This window comes from Heptranchias perlo, chromosome 41, assembly GCF_035084215.1.
Source record: "Heptranchias perlo isolate sHepPer1 chromosome 41, sHepPer1.hap1, whole genome shotgun sequence".
Lineage (NCBI taxonomy): Eukaryota > Metazoa > Chordata > Chondrichthyes > Hexanchiformes > Hexanchidae > Heptranchias > Heptranchias perlo.
The window spans coordinates 12,880,793-12,908,700 of NC_090365.1; the positions used below are offsets into that span (position 1 = coordinate 12,880,793).

Consider the following 27,908-nt stretch of genomic DNA (forward strand, 5'->3'; position numbering starts at 1 on the left):
CTGCAGGGATGGGCAAAAAATGCTGGCCTTGCCAGCGACGCCCACATCCCATGAACGAATAATAAAAAAATATATAGTTGCTTTGATCTGTAGGTAATTATGTAGGAAAATATGGCGCTCATTTTAAGCACAGCAATATCCCGCAAAGAGTATTGAGATACATGGGTGTTTAATCTGCTTTTAGTGGTGTTGGTTGAGGGAACAATGTTGACCAGGGACTGGGGGAGCTTCTTCAAATAGCATCATAGTATCTTTAATATCCCTCTGAACAGGCAAACAGGCCTTGGTTTACCATCCTATCTGTAAAATAATACCTCCAACAAAGCAGCACTCCCTCCATGTGTGGTGAGAATGACCTAGGACCCAGTCAGTAATCTTTTTTCCTTTTTGGTGGAGGATCTCACACAGAATGTCTTGGTCCAAATAATAGCGGATGCCCTAGACATAGGATTTGAACCTACAGCCTTTAACTCTGACACAAGCAGGCTATCAGCGAAGCCAAGAAGGTTATGGAGAAAATCAGCTTAGGATATTGCACCTTGGGTTGGGAGGAAAAAAACTACTGGTCCTTCAATGTATTGTGAATAATAGCCCACTGTAATGTTCTGAATGTATATAATTTGTATTATAACATTCTGTATAATTTTTATGCTCGTGTTTTAATATGAAGAACATTTTTAATATAATGGTGCTATTTTTCTTAATTTGGATGCACACTGAATTTCTGCATGTCAATAAGTGAGCTACTTTTGTGACCATGAGGATTTAGTTGGGCCATTCTCTAAGGGTAGGTGAGTGGTCAATCTGCAATATTTCATTTTTGAGAGCTGTTATCAAATTTCTGGGAATAAATGCTGGCTGAGACTATAACCCACTTTTGAGGAAATCAAATGACATCCTAATTCAGGGAAATTTAAGGCTTGGTGTCCAAACTAATGTAGGCAATTACTTTTTTTAAAAAAGAGGTTTTCTATTGGGTGCTTTATAATTGATTTGTATCTTGTAATTACCAGTGACCATTATGGTTACTGAGGTTTTTTAATGTATGTTTGTGTCATGTGATAAATGGGAATGTTTTATTGAGCAATTCATAAAATGATGGAAACACAAAGTTGGTGGAAGTTCTGAGTAAGGCTCGACACCCGAAATATTAGTGCCTTTGCTCTTTTCAGCTATTGAAACATGCTGACTAACTTTCATTGTGCCAATAAAAAGGTTACAGGGAAGGAAATTATCTGCTTATTAGTGAACAATAGATGTTTGCTACTAAGTATTTAGCAATGAAATACTTTGGCAAAATGCTCCTTAGAAACTTCTTGCTTCTCTTGGAATGCTAAAGCAGTTGATGCTTGTAGCTGAAAAGCATTTGGATATATAAATTTTAGCTTTGTTCTTAGCTGGAAGGAGTCATCCATAATTGTAAAATAGCAAAAGACTGTTCAGCTGGTAATCTGAAACAAAAGTAGGAAATGCTGGAAACACACATCAGATCAGTCAGCATCTGCAGGGAGAACCAACAAATTAATGCTTCAGGCATGGAGCTTTCTTCAGAAATGTTTAGAAGAAGGGGCTACACCTGAAACGTTAACTTGTCTGTTCTCTCCACAGATGCTGACCTCCTGTATGTTTCCAGCATTTTCTGTTTTTGTTTCATCCATAATTGTCTTTTGTGTGTGTTCTCTGAAAGTCTAGTTTTGGTGAAGTTAGTCTCTGACACCTGGACTAGGGAAACTTTTTTTTGTTTTTTTTTTCATCAGAAAAAATGGAATGGAATTGAAGGAATTTGGATACCCTAGAAATACTTCATTGTTTACCTTTTGAAATGAAGTAAAACTTAAAATTTGAAAGTTTTAGCTTTACTTTTACATATCAAACTAGCAAGATCCTAAAAAATCCTCGATGTAAAAGCTTGCTTGGAGAGTCCACAGTGCCTGTTTTGAGTCCCTGTGCTCATGATGTAATTGATTCCATATTGTGTGTCGTGTAGTTGTGTCCAGTCAGATTCATGGGGTGTGGAATTTTGCTCTGAGATTAGCACATATTTAGATAGTCTGCTATCAAATTAATTGAGCAGGATTTTCTCCAGTGGACCTCCCCACTCCTTTCTGTGGTGAGGAAGACCTATCAGTAACCTTTCTTCTTTTGCTGAAGGATCTTACACACTATATCTTTTTATACAAATAGTAGTGGATGTCTTAGATATGGTCAATAAACCATGGGCACATGGGCATGCTTGTTGATTAGCATGCATGATACCTTTCTCCTCTTCCCACTTAGAATTGCATTCCAATTTTGTCAGTATGAATTACTGTATCAGGCTGCCATTTTGTTTGTGCTAACCAATACTCTTAGCAGCTGTGCCACCAATACCAAGAAATGGTGCAACTTGACGGGAAAAAAAATTACAGGGCTATGGGGAAAGAGCAGGGGAATGGGACTAATTGGATAGCTCTTTCAAAGAACCGGCACAGGCACAATGGGCTGAAATGCTGCCTCCTGTGCTGTACCTACTATGATACTTTAAAAGATCATGTACAGGTTTGCTGTCGTTGTGCTGAGTAGCAACTTTTTTTTCATTATACACGTTGGTTCCAAGTGAGTGGTTGCTCAGTGAACATTTTGTTTCTGCACAAGTGCCTCAAGTGACACTTGTACTGATGAAAAGCACCATTCTGAATATAAACATACAGGATACAAGTTGCATCTACAGGTGTGGTTTTTGCCTTCAGTATTCCACTGCTGGACCTGATGCAATCTTTCTATATTTATTTAAAAATTCAAAAAATGTGACTAAACCAAATGCCTATAACAAAGCAGGCTCTGAATGACTTTTACTTGTTCAAATTAACTCACTTATGCTTATGGCAATTAGTCCTTAAGGTTTACAGTAATTGTGACTGCTAATTTGGATTAGAAATACTGTTGATTCCTTCTGGAAATAAGACAAATGGCTACTAAAATTGTACATTAAGTCAAGGCAGCAAGAGGCTAACTTCAAATAGTGGCTTTGTGTACTAGCAGTGAGCTGAGCACATTGCCAATTCTTGCATGATATGTTTAGAAAATTGATGATGGGAGCACATTCAAACTTGTGTAATGAATTGGAATGGGACCAAACTTCTTGCTTATGCTTTATGCTAATATGCTTCAGCAACTATCATCATCCGAAAGGAGAGTCCTTTTATTCAGATAAATTCTTGGGCCAGGCAGGAAAACAATTTTTTAAAAAAGGCACGGGAATAGGTGAGCTAGAAAAATATAATGGCTGAGTATGTCAAGTTAGAAGTCTAATGTAAAAAGAAATGTTTCAGGAATTGATGCTTGAATCGTGCACACATTTTGGAGAAAGATCAGTATATATCTATATCGAAGGATTCTTCATATTATAAAGTCTATGGCTTGTTGACAGAAAAGTGACCAATTGCTGGAATGGCCTTCTGGGTAGGCAGTAAAAGCAAAAGCTCAAGTCAGTTTGATAATGAGATGGAAGAATATTGAAATTTCAGCACAGAAGAAAGTCATGTGCATGTGACCATTCTAATTCTTCGAGTGTTTATTTAATTACCTCTTAAATGCCATGATTGGCTCGGCTTCAATAGCCACCTGTGGTAATGTATTCTAATGACCCTATTGAATTGGAAAATATATCTTCTAACCTCCCTGTGTATGCTTTTGATCCTAGTCCTAAATGTATGCCCCCTAGTCACCAATTCATCGACTAGCATAATACTCTTTCATTATTCAATGCTTATCCAGACCTAAAATAAATTCTTAACTGAATATGCTTCACAGGAAGTGGGTGGAACTGCAATATTTTGAAATACCTCAAGATAATAGACCTCTTTGTGCCTCCTGAATTTCCACTGTCTTATAGAATCATACAGCAAGAAGGAGGCCATTCAGGCCATCATGCCTGTGCAGGCTCTCTGAAAACAGTCCCACTCCCCTGCTCTTTCCACCTATCCCTGCAAAATGTTCCTTTTAGTAGAGATCCAGTTCCCTTTTGAAAGTTTTTATTATTGAACCTGCTTCCACCACCCTTTCAATCAATGCATTCCAGATCATAACTCGCCGAGTTTAAAAAAAATTCTCCTCATCTCTCTCTCCACCACTGCCCCCCCACCCCGGCTTTTTATATGTTGTTTTAAATATTGTCTAATTCATTTGGCAACGAACACTAGCCTGACTGAACTCCTAGATATCAGGATGTTAGTCATAATAGGAGCATATTGTACTTCAGTGTACAGGTAGTGACAAAAATGAAGCATTTAAAGATTTAACATAATGGTGGTTTCCTGTCACAGTACACGAGGTTAAACTTCACTCACAGAAATCATGTCCGGCTTAACATGGTGCAATTACTATAGATTTTAGTCAGTTTGCCTGTACCTAATGTCTGCCCCTGCCTCAGCTCATCTACTGCTGAAACCCTCATCCGTGCCTTTTTGTTACCTCCAGATTCAACTGTTTCAATTCTCACCTGGCCGGCCTCCCACCGTCCATAGCTCATTCAAAACTGCTGCCCTATCCTAACTTGCACCCAAGTCCCATTCACCCATTACCCCTGTGCTCGCCGACCTACATTGGCTCCTGGTCCGGCAAGGCCTTGATTTTTAAAAAAATTCTCATCCTTGTGTTCAAATTCCTCCATGGCCCCATCTCTGTAACCTCTTCCAGCCCTACAACCCTCCGAGATCTCTGCACTCCTCCAATTCTGGCCTCTTCTGCATCCCTGATTTTCATCACTCCACCATTGGTGGCTGTGCCTTCAGCTGCCTAGGCCCCAAGCTCTGGAATTCCCTCCCGAAACCTCTCTACCTCTCTCTCCTCTCAAAACCTACCTTTTTGACCAAGCTTTTGGTCACCTGTCCTAAAATCTCCTTATGTGGCTCGGTGTCAAATTTTTTGATAATGCTCCTGTGAAGCGCTTTGGGATGTTTCACTGTGTTAAAGGCACTATATAAATGCAAGTTGTTGTTCTGGTGCAGGGGTAAATACTGTATTCATGTGGAAACAAATAAAAATGTGGTCACTTTTTGTAAGTGGGAAAGTAAAGACAATAAGCAAAGTTTTGAGGAAGAGATGTGTATATGAATAGACTTGAGTATCAATACAATACATCTTGTAGCTTTCTGATTTTTCTTTAGTGCTTTAATTTTTTTTACAAGGTTTTAGCTGACTCCTCGAGTGCCATTTAATAACCGCTGTATTGTTTTTCTCCTCTTCAGATTACTCTAGAAAAAGTCCTTGGAATTACAGCTTCCAGCAGCAGTAGTTTAGCCTGTGACTTAACCACAGGACTAGTGGCATATCCAGCAGGGTAAGTGACGTAAGGCAGCCTCAGGTATTGTGGGATTAATGCATAGAAATCCATATGATGAAAGGTTGACCTAGCTGGTTTTAATGAGATCCATGTGGCTGTGCCCCAAACATCAGCCATTTTAAACTGGTACTCCACTGCATAGCTGTTCAACCTGAGGTCTGCAAGGTCATCAGATTTCTGTCTGTTAACTTTACTTTTCTGCATTTGTCATTGCTAGGGTGCTATTTCTGTTGCTGTATAAAAGGAACATTCTCAAATGATGTTACAGATTTCCGTTGGGTAGCTGACACTGTCTTTTAGAAGTTGCAACACTGGATTGATATTTGCAGGGGTTCCCACACACCAGCAACCACTGCTTCACAGAACATTGTGTAGCTATGGTTAGTATAGAAAGCTGTGCTTGTTTTAAAGTAGCTAGCTTGACTATTTTTAAACATTTAAATAAATTATACAAAATACCACCATCTACACAATTTCAAAAATTTAAGAAAATGTCTTCTAGCTCATGGGTGCTGCTTTAAGTGAATTTTTCTCCTACAGATACCTGCCTAACATATGCCACAAAGGAGGATTATGGAATAGTTTTGCATGGGTGTTTTGAATTCTTGATCCCAGCCATATAAGTGGGGGATGGATGCTTCCACACAAGGAGGAAATGGATATCTGAATTTGTTACCTCAAGCTGAACTAGTGTACCTTTTTAATAGCTAGTTATAAGAATTAGAGGTAGGGAAAGCTCTTTTGACAATGCATAGCCTAAGGAGGCAGTGCAACGAAGGTTCACTAGATTGATTCCTGGGATGAGAGGGTTGTCTTATGAGGAGAGATCGAGTAGAATGGGCCTATACTCTCTGGAGTTTAGAAGAGTGAGAGGTGATCTTATTGAAACATATAAGATTCTAGGAGGGCTTGACAGAGTAGATGCTGAGAGGATGTTTCCCCTGGCTGGAAAGTCTAGAACTAGGGGACATAGCCTCGGGATAAGAGGTCAGCCATTTAGGACTGAGATAAGGAGAAATTTCTTCACTTAGAGGGGTGTGAATCTGTGGACTTCTCTATCCTAGAGGGCTGTGGATGCTCAGTCGTTGAGTATATTCAAGCCTTAGATCGATAGATTTTTGGACACTAAGGGAATCGAGGGATTGTGGGGATCAGGTGGGAAAGTGGAGTTGAGGTCGAAGATCAGCCATGATCTCACTGAATGACGGAGCAGGCTCAAAGGGCCATATGTCCTACACCTCCTATTTCTTATATTCTTATGAGATTTGAAAGGTGGTGAAAACCTGGCTGCTTCCCCTGCCCCCCCACCACCCAATCCCTTGCACACACAAAAAATTACAACCTTTCCATTGCAGATAGTTAATTGATTCACATGATAGCATCTTGTAATAAAGCGCTTTAGGGAGCTATCCGGATGGCTCAGTTAGAAAGTGCACAGTTTAATACTGAGGTATACAGAGCCAAGAAGCTTCCAGGTTTCATATTGATACATGCTGATTTAGTTGATCTTATCTGTAGTAATGGAACCAAGTGCCTTCAATGTCCCTGGACTTGTGGAGGGGAAGGGTTTAGAAGGGGGTTCTGCTTCCCATAGCTGTCCAGGGAGGCTAGGCTGGACTTGGCTGTGGCCCACACTTAAATAGCTAGTTAACAATTGCAACCTAAACTTGCATATATAGAATGGTCACTGATAAGAGGCTGCTGTTGTCCAAGGGTGTGAACCCAAAACTGATTTGCAGCTATGTGAAGTGACCGTCCAATTACATCTGTGGAACCACTGCTTTGTTAAAAAGAACATTTAGTGTGATAAACAGCAATGCACATGTGGTAAAATTCTCTACTGTATTAGAGATGGTTTCCCAGAGACTATTGAAGTGTGGGAATGCTTATTAGAAAAATAAAATCTGTCTGCAAGCCCTTTTCTGTATTTTAATATATAGTACAATTCTGAACTTTTGGAAACATTTATCAAATTGCAAATAGCTGACCAACCTGTCCCCTGACTGGTGTGTTAGGTGAAACTGTAGAACAGTGTCTGTTTCCTTTGTGTCATATTGATTTAGATTTCTAAAATTAGACATTGTCTCCTTACAGGACTTGTGTTCAAGTAAATACTATTGAAGTTGCCATAGTAGTGCAGAATTCAATTTCAGTTAACATCTTGTCCTAAATTTGAGGTTTGTGTTCCCTACTGAAAGATTAAAACATGTTGTGGCTACGCTACAGCAGTGTTCTTACTGTGGAAGATTAATATTGTGCAAAATAGATCTTGTATTGGAATTAATCCAATTTGGATTCTGCTTTTGGAGAACAATTGGCAATACACACACACTAGTGCCCCAGATATATCTGTACGATGCCAGAATCAGATGGCATAAGTAGATGATTGACCTTCAGCAAAGCACTCCTTGATTTTTTTTTTTTCTTCCCCCTGCACATCTTCAGACTGCAAAGGTGAATGGGAGCACATGAGCGCAGTACCTTTTTAAAGTAGCTTCAGCATGAATGTAAATTATGCCGACCTTAGAATAGTATCTGGAATAGGTCAACCCACTGGAACCCAGATTCCAAAATAAACACTTTCAAAATATTGCATTGATGCACATATAAACTACACCCTGAACCCACCCTCCAGGGACTTTAGCTTTCATCAGCTGCACCTGAACTGAAACTTAGCTTCAAATGCGGACTGTAGCAAGTCCGCACAACAGTCGATGCTGTGGAATAGGTTAATACAGTGATTAATGCTGAGCTTAATTATTACCAAGCTGTACTGTCTTAAATTTAATTTAACCATTGTTGAAATACCCCTCTATCAAAATACATGATGGTCCTTATCATAATGCTATAACATTCTAGTGAATGTTAAAACTAAAAATACATAGGAGCAGGTAAAATACCCAGTTGACAATATGCTGAGAATAATGAGGGCTGGAGGGCAGTTATATTACACATATTGTCTGTAACCCGTACCTGCAAAGAGCCAACAAACCTACGTTATACTATCTACTCCCATATGTTGCTTTTGCCCAGGGATAATGAAACTCTGCTCACTGACATTTTAACTGGTATGATGAGACCTAAAGGATTATTGAAGATTCCTTGGCCAAGGCTGTCGACTCTACGTTAATATTTAAACCTGGCTTTGCAATGTACTGCAGACTCTCGCCCCTCTACGCTCCCGTTTTTAAAATCTGAAACTGCTTTGCATCAATGTAAGCTGTGCAGCATAATTGACCACCTATAAGGTATAATCCTGTTTCTGAACTTTGTTGCTGAAATACTTCTCCAGTGCTAATTCCATCTAAATGAACATGCACTAATGAAGTGCATCTGTCAAGGCCAGAGAGGGGGAAAATTGATTAGAAAGGGATTAATGTAGAAAATTGTAGTCTAATGCCAAGAAAGGGAAAAATGTAGTTTTAATGGGCTGGAAAATAAATAAGTTAAAGGTTTACATGACTTGTTCTTGTTTCATCTGGCCAGTGCAATGATTTGCCGTTGGCTTTAAATATCCATGTGTTGAAACATGTTGACAAAATGTTTTCATTCTACCTCAACTGGGAAGATGATGCCAACAATTTGAAATGAGTGAATGCATGGTCCAGTGTTTCAGAAAAGTGCTGTACTTTGCCAAAGTATTAGTAACTAAATTGAAGATTTGCAGAAGGATTTTAGTTTGCAGCTTTTTAAAATTCAGGAGAGGCAAAAGAGCTTTTCTTGTAAAAGTCAGAAAACTGCAAAAATTAAAGATCATTGAATCATCTTTAAAATCTAAATCTGATATTTATTCAGTGTCTGTGATGTTTAATCTTGACATTCCAGTGATCTAATTGCCAAAACTACTTGATTGAGTAGTGCCTTGAAATCTCCTACCTATCATTGTTTTCCATCCAAATTCATTCTGGAAGTTGTATAATCTGTTCAGAAATGAATTTTGAGTGCTGGTTTTATTAAATGGCATACTGCATTGATGTGGTTTGAATTTGATGGAAGCATTCTAATGTAAGTGAGGTCTATCTAGCTAGAGCTGAATGCCATAACAACTAGATAAACACAGGTAACCATGAGGAAGCTCACTTTGATTTAGATGTGTACATGGAGCACACTGAATCCAGACATTGGGTGTGACCAAGAGGTACTTAACCCCCAAAGTGTAGTAATGGTGTGAAAAGTCTCTGCTTGATATGTGTAACTAAGCCACACCTCAATTCTAACAATGTAATCATTACTCATGTGAATTATATAGTGGTTTGTCCTCTTAAATTTTTTTTTGAGTATCAATTTTGCATAATCATTGTACATTTTTTGACTACTGTTTTTTTTCTCTCCACTTCCCTTCTGAATGCGTTAACTTATTGGGGTATGTTCCATGAGCATCTCTGTCTCCAACCTCCCAACTCAATTCACAAGGTTACTTTCAATTCCGTGCGCTTTTGCTGATCATCTCTTGTGCGGAACCTTATCAAATGCCTTCTGGAAGTCCGTATATACAACATCCACATGCACTCCCTGTCCACTATGCTAGTAACCTCCTCAAAAAAAAAATTGACTAAATTAGTCAAACATGACCTACATTTCACAAATCCATGCTGACTCTCTTTGATCAACTGATACTTCTTCAACTGCTCAGTCACTCTGTTCCTGATAGATTCCAGTAACTTCCCCACAACCAACGTTAAACTGACAGGTCTGTAGTTCCTGGTTTCTCGCACCCTTCTTTGTTAAATAATGGAGTGACATTTGCACAATTTACCAATCTAGAGACACAATTCCCTAGTCTAGAGAAAGCTTTGAAAAATTATGACTAATGCATCTACAATTTCCCCACCTATTTCTTTTAATATCTTAGGGCGGAAACCATCGGGTCCTGGAAATTTGTCTATCTTAAGTCCCATTATTTTTTCCATTACCATTTTCTTCTATTACATCCAATGAGTTCCTTCTATGGACTTTTTAGGTTCTGTTGTGTCGCTGGTATTTTGTCCTCTTCCTCTACCATGAAAATGGATGCTAAGTATTTATTGACTAAGTCTGCCATTTATTATTGTTTATTACATTATTGTCTGCTTCTGCCTTTATTGGGCACAAATTTCATCTTACCACTCTTTCTCAATATATTTATAAAAACTTTTACTGCTGGCTTTGATATCCCTTGCAAGTTATTTTTTTCATACTCCATTTTTTTTGCACCTCTTATTGTAGCTCTTTGTCTGCTGGATTTCTGTTTTTCCTTGCACTTGTGTAAGCCTCTCCCTTTATCTTGATACTGTCTCTTACCTCGTTTGTTAACCATGATTGCTTAACTGCACAAGTGTAACTGTTGCCTTTTTAGGGGTATGTAGTGTACCAAAAACCTCTTTGACCCTGTGCTTACCTATATTGGCTTCCGGACCGGGAACGCCTTGATTTTAAAATTCTCAAATCCCTCCATGCCCTCGCCCCTCCCTATCTCTAGAATCTCCAGCCCTACAACCCTCCGAGATCTCTGCACTTCTCCAAATCTTGCCTCTTGCGCAGCCCCGATTTTAATCACTCCACTATTGACGGGTGTGCCTTCAGCTGCCTAGGCCCTAAGCTCTGGAATTCACTCCCTGCGTCTCTCTACCCCTCTTTCCTTTTAAGGCACACCTTAAAACCTACTTCTTTGACCAAACTCTCCTAATATCTCCTTATGTAGCTTGGTGTCAGATCTTGTTTGATAAAGCTCCTGTGAAGTGTTTTACTACGTTAAAGACTCTATATACATGCAAGTTGTTGTTGAATACTTCTCACTGTTTGTAGGTGTACCCATTAACGGCACAGCCCAGTTTACTGTGGTGAATTTATTTCTCATCTCGCCAAAGTTTGCCGTACTTAAATTTAAAGCCTTGGTTTGTGACTCTCGCTTCTCCCTCTCAAACCTAATAAATCAGTTTAACACTCAAGAATTGTAGGGGTGTGTATTATTTTTATTATATTTAATATCTCCGCTCTCCCTTTTTTTTGTTCATGGATGATGCACTGTTCTGTAGAAGAACAGTTTGCCCTTTTTTAAGGCCACACTCTTAATTGTTAAAATATATGACTGTTTGTGAGCAACATCACTGGAGAACCAATTGTCAGTATTAATAGTTGAGCAAGGGTGCAGTCTCCTCAGTTGCTAGCGCTTTTTTTTCCAGGAGAAAAGTCAATTCTCAGCAATCCAGGACTCCTTTTCTTAAAAAAAAAAAGGAGCCGGTGCACTGAGTAAATGAGCAAGAAATATCAAAGGATTAGTGTGTGATTAGGAAATGCTTCACTGCTTGGGTACTTCTGTAAGAATAATATTGTACAATATAACATTGTGTGTGTTTTGCTTTTGATATTAACTTTGCTGAAACTAGGAATATTTAAACATTCAAGTAAGTCTTCTGTAAATGACTAGCCATTGTGCACATCACAAAATTTTGTAGTCAGTTTTTGATGGTGCATTAGTTGCAATACTGTAATTTGATTCATTTGGTATTTTGGCTAACAAAAGAAATTAAGCTCTAATTTGTTTTTCTGTTTAAAAGGTGTGTGGTGGTGCTCTGCAACCCAAAGAAGAATAAGCAGACTCACATCCTCAATGCTTCCAGGTAAGGGAGAACTAAGTATAACAGCTAAGTCATTAAATCTATTGTGGGGCAATCCAATAGTGTTAACACAAAAAGGCAACATCAGTTTGGAGCACAATGTGCTGCTTAAGTCCTTTAAGTTAAGAATGTCCACAGTTTTTAAAAAAAAAAAGTTTTGTCTAACACTTGAGGCTTATTTTCCCTTCAATACATTGTTCTCTTTGGCAGCTCATTTTCAAATGTGCTATTTTTCTGTGACTCCCAATTTTTATCAGCTTTGAACTGCAGCACACAATTTATATTTTTATTACTGGAAGGATCTGCTATTCAATGCAGTAATGGGGATTTCCCCCAATAAAAATTCCAACCCATAATTAAAGTAAGAAATTAAATTTGTCATTACAGGCTTCATGTGATCTCGATAACTACACGTCATGCAGTTTCTGTTCCATCATGCATCACTCAAGTTTTACCTTAGTGTCTGAAACTTGAGTGTCCTCCAAATTCTCAGCTTCACTCTCTGCATTGCCATGTTTCCCTGAATTTTTTTGTTCAAAAATTCTTAGCCCACATAAATCTTAAATATCAAATCCTAGCATTATTGTAAGAGAATTCCAATGCAGGAAAGTAGGTTATCATTTAAATTTGTACTTTTGTATACAGTACTTCCCACTACACTATTCTTTTCATTTCTTCAGTAGCTGCCAAAGAGGGGGAAGTTATAATATTACTTTACTCTGTGCCCTATCTGTCAAAGAAAAAACAAATTATCCCTGGCTTCTAACTTTTTGTCCTCCAATTTTTTCTCCCTCTGAAGTTGCTGACTCTCTTGGTAGAGTATTGTCCCAATGGTGCTATTGGCGCTTTGCCCAAGTGGTCATTCTACATTTGAGTATTGGGAAACTATTCATATGTAGAGGCTTGGTCATATCCTCGCCTGATGTCCACATATATACTTTGCATTGGTCGCTGAATTGCAATCACTGTACCAGAACACTGACCAACCCCACCCCCCAACCTAGGAGTACTACTGCCAATTATAACATTCCAACTGGGATTGATTAACTCAGCACAAGCCAAAAGTTTGAACTTGTGTGGTTCAATATCGTACCACATGGTATATTTACACACTTAAGGGGGAAAATAATGGCCTTTATATTAATGTTTGAGATTGTGTTGGTTACTTAGAATTGAAAAAATATTTCAAAATGTTTTGCAGTATATGTTTGGGTAAGTATATCAAACAGTATTCTCAAACCTGAGGATCCAATTTTAAAGCCATAGAAAGTAGGAAAAAAAATTGGATTTGAGCCTTTTTGGTTTGGTCTCATTTAACTACCCAGGTTAGAGATGCCCACCCATGATTGCTTAGTTCTCATCTGTTTCATTATTCACTTCTTAAAAAAAATTGTACATTTTTTTCAGGTTGGGTGTAACCTCACTTCTAGTTATTGCCTGACTAGTTCAGCAAAAGCCCGAAGATATTTTAAAGATATAAGTGCTACCTCACTCTGATGGTTGTTCTCCCAATTCTAGAGGTTGCCCAGCAACAAAATAGGCCTGTTGTAACAATATAATTTAACACAGCTGCAGCCGTTATTGCAATTGTTGTGTAGTTTTGTCTTTTGAGACTATACGGGATTAAATGTTATTACTCTTTGGCGGAATTGATTAGTAAGAAATAAGTTATACTGTGCAAATTACCCATGGATTCTTGAGCCCCGATTTTAACTCGGGGTGGGGAATCAGGCAGGTGAGGGCTGGGACGAATTCCCTTGTCCTCTGCAACGTGAGGCCTGAGTGATTTTAACACCTGGGCCTCATTTGCATGCCCCCGATCAGTTGCCACCCAAAGCTGGCGGACAGCAGCAACTGGGGCATGGCAGGTGGCTGCTGGTAGTGACTGAAGGAACATTCCCTGGCACTCGTAAGTTGCTGGGAGGGGGGTTTTGGGAGGACCTTGCATGTTGGCATTCTAGTGCCAACTGAAAAACGAAACCATGTGGCTAAGAACTGGTGTCCATTTAAAATTTTCTGTGTTTGCAAGTTGGCAAAATGTTCTGGACAAGTAGATGAGAGGAATCAGTTTGGGTGGGTGATTGCTTATTCAAAATTTCTTGGAATTAGTGAAATTCTGTTTGAAACATTGGCTTGCTAATGATGGTGCTTCAAGTCAATTATTGAGCTAATCTTGTTTCTTGATTTAGAAAAGCAGTCAGTGCTTTGGCATTCTCACCAGATGGAAAATACTTAGTTACTGGGGAGGTGAGTACATTTTTAAAATGACCCCATGCATAATTTGCAATATGGAATTTGGATTGTGTCTCGTGTTCTGGGATACTTGGACGATTATGTGACAAAATAGTTCATAACAGAAGAAACTTACTACAGTTCGTTGGTACGGTAACCCTCACTTAACTACATGAGCTTAAAGTACCAATATATATCAGTTTATGTAAATGCGGCCCACTTATTTGTATACAATTTTGCCTGAAAATCCTGTTCATTTTCGTAAGATCCTGTTTGTGTTCCATATCCCACTGATCATTCTATGCTTAGTAGATTGAAGCAAACTAAGCTGCTCGTGTAAATTTTTAAAAGAAATGTGAGAACTTTCATTGCCTAATATAATTTTAATATATGATTATCTTCCATTCACCATCTCACACTAAACACAAATGAAGCTGCCTTTTTCTTTTCTAAGATCTAAATATGTGAGAAGCATCAGCCTCCATATACAATTAGGAATTGCTGCCATCCTTTGGGAAAAGTCATCTAAGATGCTGTCCTTTTGAGAAAGTTTTGACCTGCGGTGCCAGAGCTTTGTTGTATTCTAATCTTTCATAAGGTGCTAGTGCCACCTGCTCTCCCCAATATGAGAATTTCCAAGCTGCTGGCCCTAGTGAATTTGGCAAATTTATCTTTCGTGTTGTGACTGGAAGTGTGAAAGGAACATGTCAGGATCCAGCAGTTTTATTGCTATTAAAATGCTCTCTCATTTTTAATTGGAATCTGAAAATGATAGGATTTGATCTCCACTCCTAAACATTACAAAACCATAGTAAAGAGATGGCTGTGTTAACCTTTATTGGTTAAAGAGCATTTAATCGAAATTCAACAAAAGAATCAGAATTTCACAGGCCATTGTGAATTTTTCAGTAGGCAGAATAGTCAGGAAATGGTTAATAAGTGTTTGATTTTGGCTAAAGGCCAAAAAAAATGTTTTAAACTATTGTAGGAACACAGACAATTGGTGACATCCAAACTGTACACTATTCAGACTGAAAGGGTATCTCCTCTGGCAGCCATTTGCACTGAGACAAGTTTGCTATACTCTGACATTTCTGTACTCGCCAAGTTTGACACTAGCTCTTCATTTATGAACTGAGCCAATGAAGCCAGCTCAATGCTAGATGTCAGAATGGTTAGATGCAGATGATGGATTAATAGTAAACCATCAAGCTGACAATAGATTATTTCAAAGATGAGCCTCAACTTTGGTCACACTTAGCCAATATAAGTTGCAAACTTAAATTGTCAGCTTCATGAAGCTCTGATTTTACATTTCAGCAGATTGTGTTCTAGTCATCAAGTACAGCACTTCCATCAGGAACCGAACAATAACATGAAGAATCAATTTCACCACAGTAGAATTTTCTTGTATGAGCGAAATTTAAGTTTGATGTGAATGGAGCACAGAGATTTTATTATTTAATTAACTTTGAGCTCTTTTAATATATGTAAAGCAAGCTCTATAGTTAGCTGCACCAAAATTGCTGTAGGTTTTGCCGAAAGTCTTGACTCAGACATGACGACTGGTCAGTTGAGTGAGATACCAGAGATATAATCGTCCCCTTGGAATCATATGCAGGCAGGGAGTCGATGCCGTCAGGTGCAAAGGCGAACTTGTACCATTTGTCTTCAGCCATTTTGGTTTCTTAATCAAAAATGGTCAAATCTGCTACTTGTGAAGCCTTTCTAGAAATACCACTAAAACAGAATTTGAACAGAAGTACTCCCCCCACTACACTTCTTCAGTAGCATTTCCTCTTTTCTTGCCCCTCCCGTATCTAGTTGGAGGAAAATGCAGTTCTAAAAAAAATCTGTTGCCTGTCACTGGATGTTCGCACCAACTACCGTTCACCCATCACCCAAGTGCTCATTGACCTACATTGGCTCCCGGTCCTGCAACGCCTCAATTTTAAAATTCTCAACCTCATTTTCAAATCCCTCCATAGCCTCACCCCTCCCTATCTCTGTAACCATCTTCAGCCCTGCAACCCTCAGACCTCTGAATTCCTCCAATTCTAGCCTCTTGCGCGTCCCTGATTTTTTTTCTTATCTGTATAACTCTATGACTCTATATAGCTCAGTCGTTGGTGTCCATGCCTTCAGCTGCCTAGGCCCCAAGCTCTGGAATTCCCTTCCTAAACCTCTCTACCTCTCCTCCTTACCTCTTTGACCAAGCTTTTGGTCGCTTGTCCTAATACCTCCTAATGTGGCTCAGAGTCTAATTTTGATTGATAAAGCTCCTGTGAAGCAACTTGGGTCATTTTACTACATTAAAGGTACTATATAAATGCAAGTTGTTGTTCTGGTGCAGGGGCAAATGATGTATTCATGTGGAAACATAAAGACAAGCAAAGTTTTGGGGAAGAGATGAGTTGGAGCTGTATATGAATAGACTTGAGTATCAATACAATACGTTTTTATTTGCTCAGGTTTCTAGATCAGTTTGGGTTTAACTTAATGGGGGGGTGGAAGAGTAACAAATATTCACATGGAAACCATAAATGAATGGAGATCTTGCTAGCCCACCACCCAAATTAAATTGTACAATTTTGGGTCAGGGAACGTCTACTTCCAAAGGTTAGTGCTAAAATAAATACTGTTTAGTTGATCCTTTATAAATGTGCTCATGTAATTTTTTTTTCAAACGTAGAGTGGACACATGCCTGCTGTGCGGGTCTGGGATGTGGCTGAAAAGATGCAAGTAGCTGAATTACAGTGCCACAAATATGGGGTATCGTGTGTATCTTTTTCTCCAAATATGAAGTATATTGTATCGGTGGGCTACCAGCATGACAAGATTGTGAATGTCTGGGAGTGGAAGGTAAGAACATATGGGATATGGCATTGAAAATAGGCAGTAAAGCATTTTTGGCTCTTGTATCTTGTGCCAAGATGTAGCCAAACCTGGATACAAAGAGTATGTCAGAAGTACACATGCTAAGGTTTCAAGTCCAGGGAAAAAGCACATGTGACGAGTGAACAAGCACTGAATGGGCCCTCAACCTCCAGGCGAATTCCAAATACAGTTCTGTAGAACAGTGTAATTAATAATAACTAGTAACAATGATGCAAGTCAGTATCTGCCAAAGTACTTTTCCCACTCTCTTGTGATTTGCCTTCCACACACCACTTCCCTCTACCCAATGGTGGAAGGAGCAACAATCCACCCATCCTCAGGATCATTACACTACTGTGCCACTAGTTATGTGGCAGAGCCTTATGAGTCAGGTTTTGAATTTGTCAATTCTTTGATTTTTTTGATTTCTTGGAATATTGTGGCCCTTATTCCCTCTTGTGATTTGTATCATTTATAGTGAAACATAATCATAAGCTGGATGATTATGATTATAATGCCCTTGACATCAAGGCAGCATTTGACCGAGTGTGGCACCAAGGGGCCTTAGTAAAATTGAAGTCAATGGGAATTAGGGGGAAAACTCTCCAGTGGCTGGAGTCATACCTAGCACAAAGGAAGATGGTAGTGGTTGTTGGAGGCCAATCATCTCAGCCCCAGGACATTGCTGCAGAAGTTCCTCAGGGTAGTGTCCTAGGCCCAACCATCTTCAGCTGCTTCATCAATGACCTTCCCTCCATCATAAGGTCAGAAATGGGGATGTTCGCTGATGATTGCACAGTGTTCAGTTCCATTTGCAACAGATAATGAAGCAGTCCGTGCCCGCATGCAGCAAGACCTGGACAACATCCAGGCTTGGGCTGATAAGTGGCAAGTAACATTCGCACCAGACAAGTGCAAGGCAATGACCTTCTCCAATAAGAGAGAGTCTAACAACCTCCCCTTGACATTCAATGGCATTACCATCGCCGAATCCCCCATCAACATCCCGGGGGTCACCATTGACCAGAAACTTAACTTGACCAGCCATATAAATACTGTGGCTACAAGATCAGGTCAGAGGCTGGGTATTCTGCGGCGAGTGACTCACCTCCTGACTCCCCAAAGCCTTTCCACCATCTACAAGGCACAAGTCAGGAGTGTGATGGAATACTCTCCACTTGCCTGGATGAGTGCAGCTCCAACAACACTCAAGAAGCTCGACACCGTCCAGGACAAAGCAGCCCGCTTGATTAGCGCCTCATCCACCACCCTAAACATTCACTCCCTTAACCACCAGCGCACCGTGGCTGCAGTGTGTACCATCCACAGGATGCACTGCAGCAACTCGCCAAGACTTCTTCGACAGCACCTCCCAAACCCGCGACCTCTACCACCTAGAAGGACAAGAGCAGCAGGCACATGGGAACAACACCACCTGCACGTTCCCCTCCAAGTTACACATCATCCCGACTTGGAAATATATCGCCATTCCTTTGTCGTCGTCACTGGGTCAAAATCCTGGCACTCCCTTCCTAACAGCAATGTGGGAGAACCTTCACCGCACGGACTGCAGCGGTTCAAGAAGGCGGCTCACCACCACCTTCTCAAGGGCAATTAGGGATGGGCAATAAATGCTGGTTTCGCCAGTGACGCCCACATCCCATGAACGAATTAAAAAAAATGGAAAAAGTATGTCTTTACAGTAGTACTTACAGAAATGCATTTGTTTTGACAGAAAAATTCCATTGTAGCGTCTAACAAAGTTTCTAGTAAAGTAACAGCTGTTTCGTTCTCTGAAGACAACAGTTACTTTGTCACGGCTGGCAACAGACATATCAAGTTCTGGTACTTAAATGAATCCAAAGCCTGCAAGGTCGGTACATTTTTCTTGTCTCTGAAAGAATGATTTCTAACATTTAAAATGCAGTTTTGCAATAATGGAAATTGCTTTAATCTAAAGCCAATTGTATTAATACAAAAAAATTAGTAGTTTTGGATCTAGAGGAGTATGTTCTTAACTGTTGTAAGGCCTGCACAGCTAGTGTTTGGGTAGAAATTCATGTGCTGGTTGCCTTGTTCTGTGCACTTTTGTTTCTCTGTTTTGTTATTGAAATTATGTAAAGAGCAGACCAATTAGTCCTCGCTTGCACCATTTTTGTATATCCTGTAGAAGGATCCAGTTGTTACTGGTTTTGTACCTGATAAGTCGAGCAGAAGATTGGTAGAAATGGTGCAAAGAGGCTGGTTATCAATGGTAGTCATCCCAATACTCTAGTTTTCCTCATCCAAGGTCAAATGTTAGAAACTGGTAAGGGGTTTGTCACCTGGAAAGTTGGGATACCCATGAATTTTTTAATTTTGCTGAGATGGCAAGGTTTGGAATGATTAGGTTTATGGTTGTTTCCCCTGTATGCGAGCTCCCGCATAGTTACGTCACAAACACTTTTTTTTCTCTTTTTCTCTTTTTTCAAAGAGAAAATAAAATTGAAGGACGTTTAATACTTGGTCACAATGTGCACCTAGATCACAGCAATTTAGGCAAGCCTACATCAGAAGTCAGTGTTTGGAAAATAGAAATTGGCATTTGGGGCTTCTGGTAAGAACTATCATTTATTTATTAATGTGGTTACAAGTCTTTGGGTCAAATATAACTGAAGAGGAGAGCAAAGAAGTTTCTTTTGGAGTAGCAGGAAGTAAAGACTGAAATTCTTACTGGAGTAACTTGCTTTGTCAAAGTTTAATCTGAGTAGTCTAACTTGGGAGCTTGGTAGTTTCCTTGTGTAACCTTTCACCTTTCCACTCATCTCTTAAACCAAGTACCTGTGTTTCTCAATCCAGGCAAACATTACGGTTCCCTTAATAGGACGATCTGGATTGCTGGGTGAGCTGCACAACAACTTTTTCTGTGGAGTGGCATGTGGTAAAGGGAAGATGGCAGGAAGCACCTTCTGTATCACCAGCTCTGGCCTTCTCTGCCAGTTCAATGGGAAAAGGCTGCTTGATAAGTGGTTGGATTTGAAGGTACAGTTGTTTTCTGTTGTCTATAAAGACACTGATCTCTGCTGTTTTTAGTACAGACTTTGGTTAAAGCAAAAGCATGCAATAGATACTGTTTTTTTTTGTATATTTAAAAAGTATCTTTTTCTGCACTTTTATTGATCAGACTTCTGCAGCGAACTGCATCTCTGCAACCCAGGACTTCATCTTTTGTGGCTGTTCTAATGGGACAGTGAAATTATTTAACCCTGTGAATCTCCATTTCTTCACCAATCTACCCAAACCGCACTATCTGGGAGTGGATGTAGCAGCTGGAATTGAACCAAGGTAAAAAGTAAAATTAAACTTCTGCGATCAGTTTTTACTTTATACTGTCAAGGCCTTAGAACTTGACTACAAGAAGCAGAAGGGAATTGTTGCTAAATATAATCCATGTCTCCTCAGCTGTTTATTCACCAAGAAGACAGATGCCATGTATCCTGACACTATTGCTGTGGCCTTTGACCCTTCCAATCGGTGGCTGACATGTGTATACAGTGATCATAGTCTCTACGTGTGGGACATAAAAGACATTAAGAAAGTTGGGAAAGTTTACTCTGCACTGTATCATAGTTCCAGTGTGTGGAGTGTAGAGGTATGTTGACACTTTATTTAAAATAAAAGTTGTATGTGAAACGACTTGTATGTTCCTCTAAACTTAGAATGCTGATTGGAATTTGTGTTGGTACTTTTGGATTTTCTATAGCACTGGCAACTCAGCTGCTCAGCTTGAGAGTCTTGCATGCCACTTTTTAAAAAATTCTCAACTGTGCGGTTCAGTGTCAAGATGTCCCAATCAAAACAAAAGCAAAATACTGTGCATGCCGGAAATCTGAAATAAAAACAGAAAATGCTGGAAACAGCAGGTCAGGCAGCATCTGTGGAGAGAAAGAAACAGAGTTAACATTTCAGGTCGATAATCTTTCTTCAGAACTGGATGCATAATAGCTTGGAGAAAATGGACATCCACAATAAGTTCTGAAGAAAGGGCATCAACCTGAAACATTAACTCTGTTTCTCTCTCCACAGATGCTGCCTGACCTGAAGAGTGTTTGCAGCATTTTCTGTTTTTATGTCACAATTAAAATGTACATATACAGAAATACATCCTCAATTGCTCTATGCTTAAGATTTTGTCACATATGGATGGAGGAGACGATGAAGAAGGACTATAACTGTCATTTTTGCAGCTCCCTGTCAAAACTGATGAGTGATTTTCTCTAGACAATTTCGGGGTGTGCAGAAAAGTGACCTGTGCAACAAAGAGGAGAAATTATTGCTTGGATCCATGACATTAAAAATCAAGTTTGAAGGACTCTACTCCTGAACCCAGCACTCTGAGCCAACTCATCCTGGAGTTAAATATAAGCACCTTCTTGTAGAACATCAGGCTTAAAGCTGGGAGATTGGTTTGGTGCAGTCAATCTGAAGAGCATGTACTTCTAATTGGGATCCAAGAAACCCCTATGAAGAAGTTCAAATTCAGTTACAGCATAGTGCAATTAGTAGGTGTAGCCTTTCTGAAGCCGTGAGAGCTACATACCCATTTTCTACCTGGCTTTTTTGGTTAGCTTTCTGCTTCTGACGATGGGTAAACAAGTCTGCAGAGTGAAGTCTTGCATATGGTAGAGTTGGGGAGAAGATCACCTGGCTGTTCAGAGTGCAATTTTTTGAAAAAGGGCAATAACCCAAGTGTTGGTTCTCCCTCCCCCAGCTCCTTTGCGACAACAGCAATACCATTTGTACATGCATCAACAACAACTAACATTTATATAGTGCCTTTAACGTAGTAAAACATCCCAAGAAGCTTCACAGGAGTGTTGTCAGACAAAATTTGACACCGAGCCACGTAAGGGGATATTAGGACAGGTGACCAAAAGCTTCGTCAAAGAGGTAGGTTTTAAGGAGCGTCTTAAAGGAGGACAGAGGTTTAGGGAGGAAATCACAGAGCTTATGGCCTAGGCAGATGCAGGAATGGCCATCAATGGTGGAGCGAAGGAAATCAGGGATGCACAAGAGGTCAGAATTGGAGGAATGCTGAGTTCTTGGCAGGTTGCAGGGCTGGAGGAGGTTAGAGATAGGGAGGGACGGACAAGGCCATGGAGCGATTTGAACACAAGGATGGGAATTTTAAAATTGAGGCGTTGCCAGACCTGAAGCCAAGCACAGGAGTGATGGGTGAGCAGGACTTGGTGTGAGTTAGGATACAGGCAGCAAAGTTTTGGATGAGCTCAAGTTTACCTTTTCATGGAATTTGAACTTTTGCACAAGGAATAAAGACCATATTTGCTAACTATATGCAACTTATTGTGGATGTTCATTTTCTCCAAGTTATTATGCAACAGACCTGACTTTGTGGATTCTTGGACCTGTTTTTAGTCAACTTCCTAGAATAGCTTCTGAATTTGCTAGGCTACATATATATACAAAATATAAATTATAGTATTTTTATTGTTAGATGAGGTGGTGTAAATATTACATTAGCCTTTAAAAATAATTTTCCAGGTTTATCCAGAGTTGGAAGACAGTAACCAAGCTTGCCTGCCGCCTGCATCTTTTCTAACCTGCTCATCTGACAATACTATCCGATTGTGGAATACTGATGGTGCCTCTGGATTTCAACTTGCTTCGTTCCGCAGGAATGTTTATAGCACAGTAAGAACTGTCCCTCTTTCCTTCTCTTTTCCACTCCCACCCCCCCCCACCCCCACCATCCCCCAATTGCCATGCAGTCAGATATGTCTCAAGTGTAAAGTTTTTTTTACAGTTAAATTCAAATTTTTTGTTTACACATTAATCCAGTTTTTATGGATGTTCATGTTCAGACCATTAGCTGGGATATTGGGTAATCAATCCCAAGCAGGGTCCCAATGCCTAGACAGGAGAGAAAGACTATGGGCGCTAAATTGGACCGTATAGCACCCATTGTTTCGACATGACATGTTCTCTTCGACATCCAAGATGGCGTCTTGGATGCGCACGCACGTTTCCTGTGTGACATGCGCCAGATGCCATTTTGGTATAGGAGTTAGCGCAGGCGCAGATAACGAACACTGGAATCATGTAAAGTGGGGAGAAAATGGCTTCAATCAGTGTACAACGCTGATTTAAAGTGATAGACACCATTTTGGGACTTAACGCTCAACTCAATGCACAGTCGTAACCCCGACCATCTGAACATGTCTTAGAGTGTCTGGAGGACCCCCCACCGGCGCTATTTAAAGGGACCATGCAGGATTTACAAGTCAGTGGCTGTATTATTGCTTCTGGCTGCCGAGACATTTTTATCTGTTTTTGGAGGTCTGCTACACTTGAATACTAGGACGCGGATATGCAGGAGTGAAGTTAGGAAATGCTTCTATGCGCAAAGGTGGGAGAAGTTTGGAACGCTCTTCTGTAAACAGCAGTTAATGCTAGCTCAACTGAGAATTCTAAATCTGAGATTGATAGATTTCTGTGAACCAAGGGTATTAAGGGATATGCGGCTAAGATGGGTATATGGAGTTAGGTCACAGATCCACCCTGATCTGATCGAATGGTGGAACAGGCTCGAGGGGCAAAATGTCACCGCCACTTGCTGCCTCCTGATATGTGCCAGCTTCTCCTGCAAGAAAGCGGGACTTGAGTCTGGGTGATGTGCCTATCATGGTTGAATAGCTGCTAGTGTGTGTGGCCTGTGAGTTATGGGTGGGCGACTTGCAACGGTGGTAATGTGCAAGGCTGAGAGGGTTGAGTACTGATGGAAAGAGTTTTTGGTATGTGGGTGATGGGGGGTGTAGTACGGTATGGAGCAATGGATGCGGCAAGTGGTGTAGTTGGTAGGAGACACCACTTGACAGTTGACCTCACTCACCTTGACCACTCATGCCAAAGCATTGAACTTCTTCCTGTACTGTATCTATGTTCATGATGCTGTGCGCCTGGCATTGACTTCATCCCCTACTGCCTCCCACTACCTTTTGGATGTATGTCTGGAGGGCTTCTTGCTCCCCCTTCCCCCACCACGGATATAGAATGTCCCTCCTTCTGTCCACTTCTTGCACCAAGGCATCTGGTGCATCAGCAGAAAACCTTAATGCTCGGGCTCTCAGATTGGCAGATTGGTGAGGTCTGGTATGCAGATTGGAGGATGTGGGATTTAGTAGTGTGAAACCTTTATTTAATGTTTTAACATAACTCATCAGTATGTAAAATAGGGATGGGACCTGCAACTGTGTTTTACCTGTGCGATGTCTGATCTCCGTTCAGACTCCGTGCAGACAGCAGGCTGTTATATTCAGCAAATAACAGGTACCAGCTACCGTTTTAAGAGATTTCTAACACACAGCCTGCCTTTAAGATTGGAGCTTCCCCCTGATGGTGGAAAGTGCTAATTGCATGGAATCCTCATTCAATGCTGATTTCCAACGCAGATTGCAGGTAAGTCCTCAGGCCTGACAAAAATCTCGTCCTGCCTGCGCAGGGACCATTGGGTGCAGGGTGATAGTGGATCGTGCTCCTCCTGCCCCAATCCAATTTTTCCCCCTTGGTTTCTACTGGAGAGGATTCAGAAGAACAAGGATGATTCTGGGACTTGGGACCTTTTGTGCTGTTTTTTTTTGCTGAGCTTCTGCCAACAATCTTGTTTTCACCAGCAGTGTGGTAAAAGAGAGGGAAAATATCTAGTTGAGAATGAGGATTACAGTTAGAGAATAGTTTCTGTACTTTGGGGTGGGCAGAAAATTGAGTTAGTTGTGGAGGCCTACAGGCCAGAATTGAAGAGGAGATTCTGGAGTTTTGCTTAATTATCTGTGGAAATCATGAGTATTCAAACAGAACTTTTCACTCTAATGTTTAATAGATGGGGTAAAGTCCAGGTTAGGGAAGATTGTGTGGAAAGAACAAGGCCGATTAGTCTTATCATTTTTTTGCTTTAATAATCGTGTTACCTGTTTCAGAGTAATATTGGTTAGCAGTGTATCCTCAGCCAGATTGTATGATTCCTGTGGCTACTAAAGGTTGAAATAAAATAGATTTTACAAACACTTGCAAGGTGTAATGTTTTTTTGTGTGCCGATGTGTACAAGTGCTGGACCTTTTAGGGAGCCGAAAGATATCCATATGTAGGTTAACTTGCATTTGCAAGTATTAAAATAGTTAATGTGCTTACTGGTTTGTCTTTCTAGGACTTAATTAAAGTTGTGTATGTTGATGACAATATTCAGTACCTCCAAGATACAATCAGCAATCCTGACAGAGCTGAAAACGGAGGAACTTCAGAGATCAAGTCAGGAATTCGGGTCATAACCATCAGCCCTGATGGGCAGCACCTGGCCTCTGGAGACAGGATGGGGACCCTGAGGTACAAGTGATAGAATGAATGTCTATTTTTGATCCATTATATTGTCATTGCTCATTGTAACGGCACTGTGCACTTAAGAGGACAGTCAGTGGTTTGCTGCTTGTGACTGTTTGTTTAATTGACTTGAAGATTTCTGCTTTAGCACTAGATTTCTGTCAAAAGGCTCCTTTAAAATGCTTTTGGTGCTGACCTGGTAAGAAATTGGTGCTATTGTACAACAGCATGAACTGAAAACACAGTGATTGTATTTTTACAGTGATCAAACAGGACCAACAGGTGGCAACAGCCTATTTTAGTAAATCACCATTATAGAATCATAGACAGTTACTGCACGGAAGGAGACCATTTGGCCCGTCGAGTCCACGCCGGCTCTATGCATGAGCAATCCAGCTAGTCCCACTGCCCCGCCCTATTCCTGTAGCCCTGCACACTTTTTTTCGCCAATGGGAACAGTTTCTCTCTATCCACTCTGTCTTAGACCCTTCATGATTTTGAACTCCTCTATCAAATCTCCTCTTAACCTTCTCTGTTCCAAGGAGAGCAATCCCAGCTTCTCCAGTCTATCCACGTAATTTAAGTCCCTCATCCCTGGAATCATTCTAGTAAATCTCCTCTGCACCCTTTCGAAGGCCTTCACATCCTTCCTAAAGTAAGGTGCCCAGAACTGGACACAGGTCCATTTGTGGTCAAACCAGTGTTTTATAAAGGTTCTTCATGACTTCCTTGCTTTTGCACTCTTGTGCCTCCATTTATAAAGCCCAGGACCCCGAATACTTTTCTAACCGCTTTCTCAACTTGTCCTGCCACCTTCAACAATTAATGCCCATATGCCCCCAGATCCCTCTGTTCCTCCCCCCCCCTTTTAGAATTGTGCCCTCTAGTTTATATTGCCTCTCGTCACTTCATCTGCCATGTGTCCGCCCATGCCACCAAAGTGTCTATATCCTCTTGAAGTCTATCACTATCCTCCTCACTGTTCACTACCCTTCCAAGTTTTGTGTCATCCACAAACTTTGAAATTGTGCCCTGTACTCCCAAGTCCAAGTCATTAATATATATCAAGAAAAGCAGTGGTCCTAGCACCGACCCCTGGAGAACACCACTGCATACCTCCCTCCAGTCCGAAAAACAACCGATCACCACTACTCTCTGTTTCCTATCATTTAGCCAATTCTGTATCCATGTTGCTATTGCCCCCTTTATTAAGATTGCGGCCCATGGAATAGTCAGCCTACCATGTGGCACTTTATCAAAAGATTTTTGAAAATCCATATACACCACATCCACTGCATTGCCCTCATCTACCCTCTCTGTTACCTCATCAAAAAATTCTATCAAATTTTAACACCAGTGCTGGCTTTTCCTAATCAATCCACACTCGTCCAGGTGACTGTTAATTCTGTCCTGTATTATCGTTTCCAAAAGTTTCCCCACCACCGAGATTAATCTGACTGGCCTATAGTTGCTGGGTTTATCTTTACACTTTTTTTTGAACAAGGGTGTAACATTCTGCAATTCTCCAGTCCTCTGGCACCACCCCGTATCTAAGGATGTCTGGAAGATTATGGCCAGTACCTCTGCAATTTCCCCCCTTACTTCCCTCAGCATCCTAGGGTGCATCCCATCTGGACCAGGTGACTTATCTATTTTGTGTACAACTAGCCTTTCTAGTACCTCTTCTTCTTTCTCAATTTTTAGCCCATCCAGTATCTTAACTATATCTTCCTTTACCAAGTCTCTGGCAGCATCTTCTTCCTTGGTAAAGACCGATGCAAAATACTCATTTAATACCTCAGCCATGCCCATTGCCTCCATGAGCAGATCTCCTTTATGGTCCCTAATCGGCCCCACCCCTCCTCTTACTACCCATAGAACTGTAATGAAAATTTTAACAGATAAGGGAACAGAGTATTAAGGAATTAATGTAATAAATACTTTAATGTCTATATTGGTTATTGAATTTTTCCAGTAGTTCTCTTTACCCCCTCCCCCATGGTTCAGGTTTTGAGTAGCTGAGTCGTACATATCGAGAAGGACCCATATTAGTTCCCTAATCTGTGTTGAGTTAGCTGACCTCAGATGGAGCGGCATTAGGGCTACTACAATTGGCCTCAGAACCCATAGGTTAGGGAGAGGAAAAATTACCCACAGTTTCTGCTCCTGATTGCCTGCTGCAAATTGTGTGTGGGCTCAACAATAACAACTTGCATTTGCACAATGTGGAAGGCATAAAATCAGAGAACCTGGTTCATTTGTAATGTTTTTTATGGTCAAACTTTATTTATTCTTTGGCAAGGCTGTACCTATTGCCTATCCTTACTTGCCCTGAGAAAGTTGTGACGGGTTGCCTCCTTACACTGCTGTACTCTTTGTGGTGATTGTGGGTAAAAAATTGCAGGATTTTGACATGGTGATGCAGGATGGTGTGCAACTTGGAAGTAATGACGTAACCATGACATTGCTGTTCTTGTCCTTCTCTGTGCCAGATGTTGTGGGGCTGGG

At 40.5% G+C, this 27,908-nt stretch overlaps 1 protein-coding gene across 2 annotated transcripts in view; it reads left to right on the forward strand.

Moving 5' to 3' along the window:
- LOC137306065 (mitogen-activated protein kinase-binding protein 1-like) overlaps positions 1–27,908 on the forward strand; it is a 93,583-nt gene that overhangs the window by 14,172 nt on the left and 51,503 nt on the right. For both annotated transcript variants that reach the window (XM_067975124.1, XM_067975125.1), the window contains exons 2-11: positions 5,229–5,320; positions 11,860–11,922; positions 14,109–14,166; positions 16,844–17,014; positions 18,765–18,902; positions 19,868–20,050; positions 20,193–20,353; positions 20,471–20,660; positions 22,571–22,720; positions 25,231–25,406. In XM_067975124.1, coding sequence (XP_067831225.1) covers positions 5,229–5,320; positions 11,860–11,922; positions 14,109–14,166; positions 16,844–17,014; positions 18,765–18,902; positions 19,868–20,050; positions 20,193–20,353; positions 20,471–20,660; positions 22,571–22,720; positions 25,231–25,406 — 1,382 coding nt within the window. The remainder of the gene's footprint in view (positions 1–5,228; positions 5,321–11,859; positions 11,923–14,108; positions 14,167–16,843; positions 17,015–18,764; positions 18,903–19,867; positions 20,051–20,192; positions 20,354–20,470; positions 20,661–22,570; positions 22,721–25,230; positions 25,407–27,908) is intronic.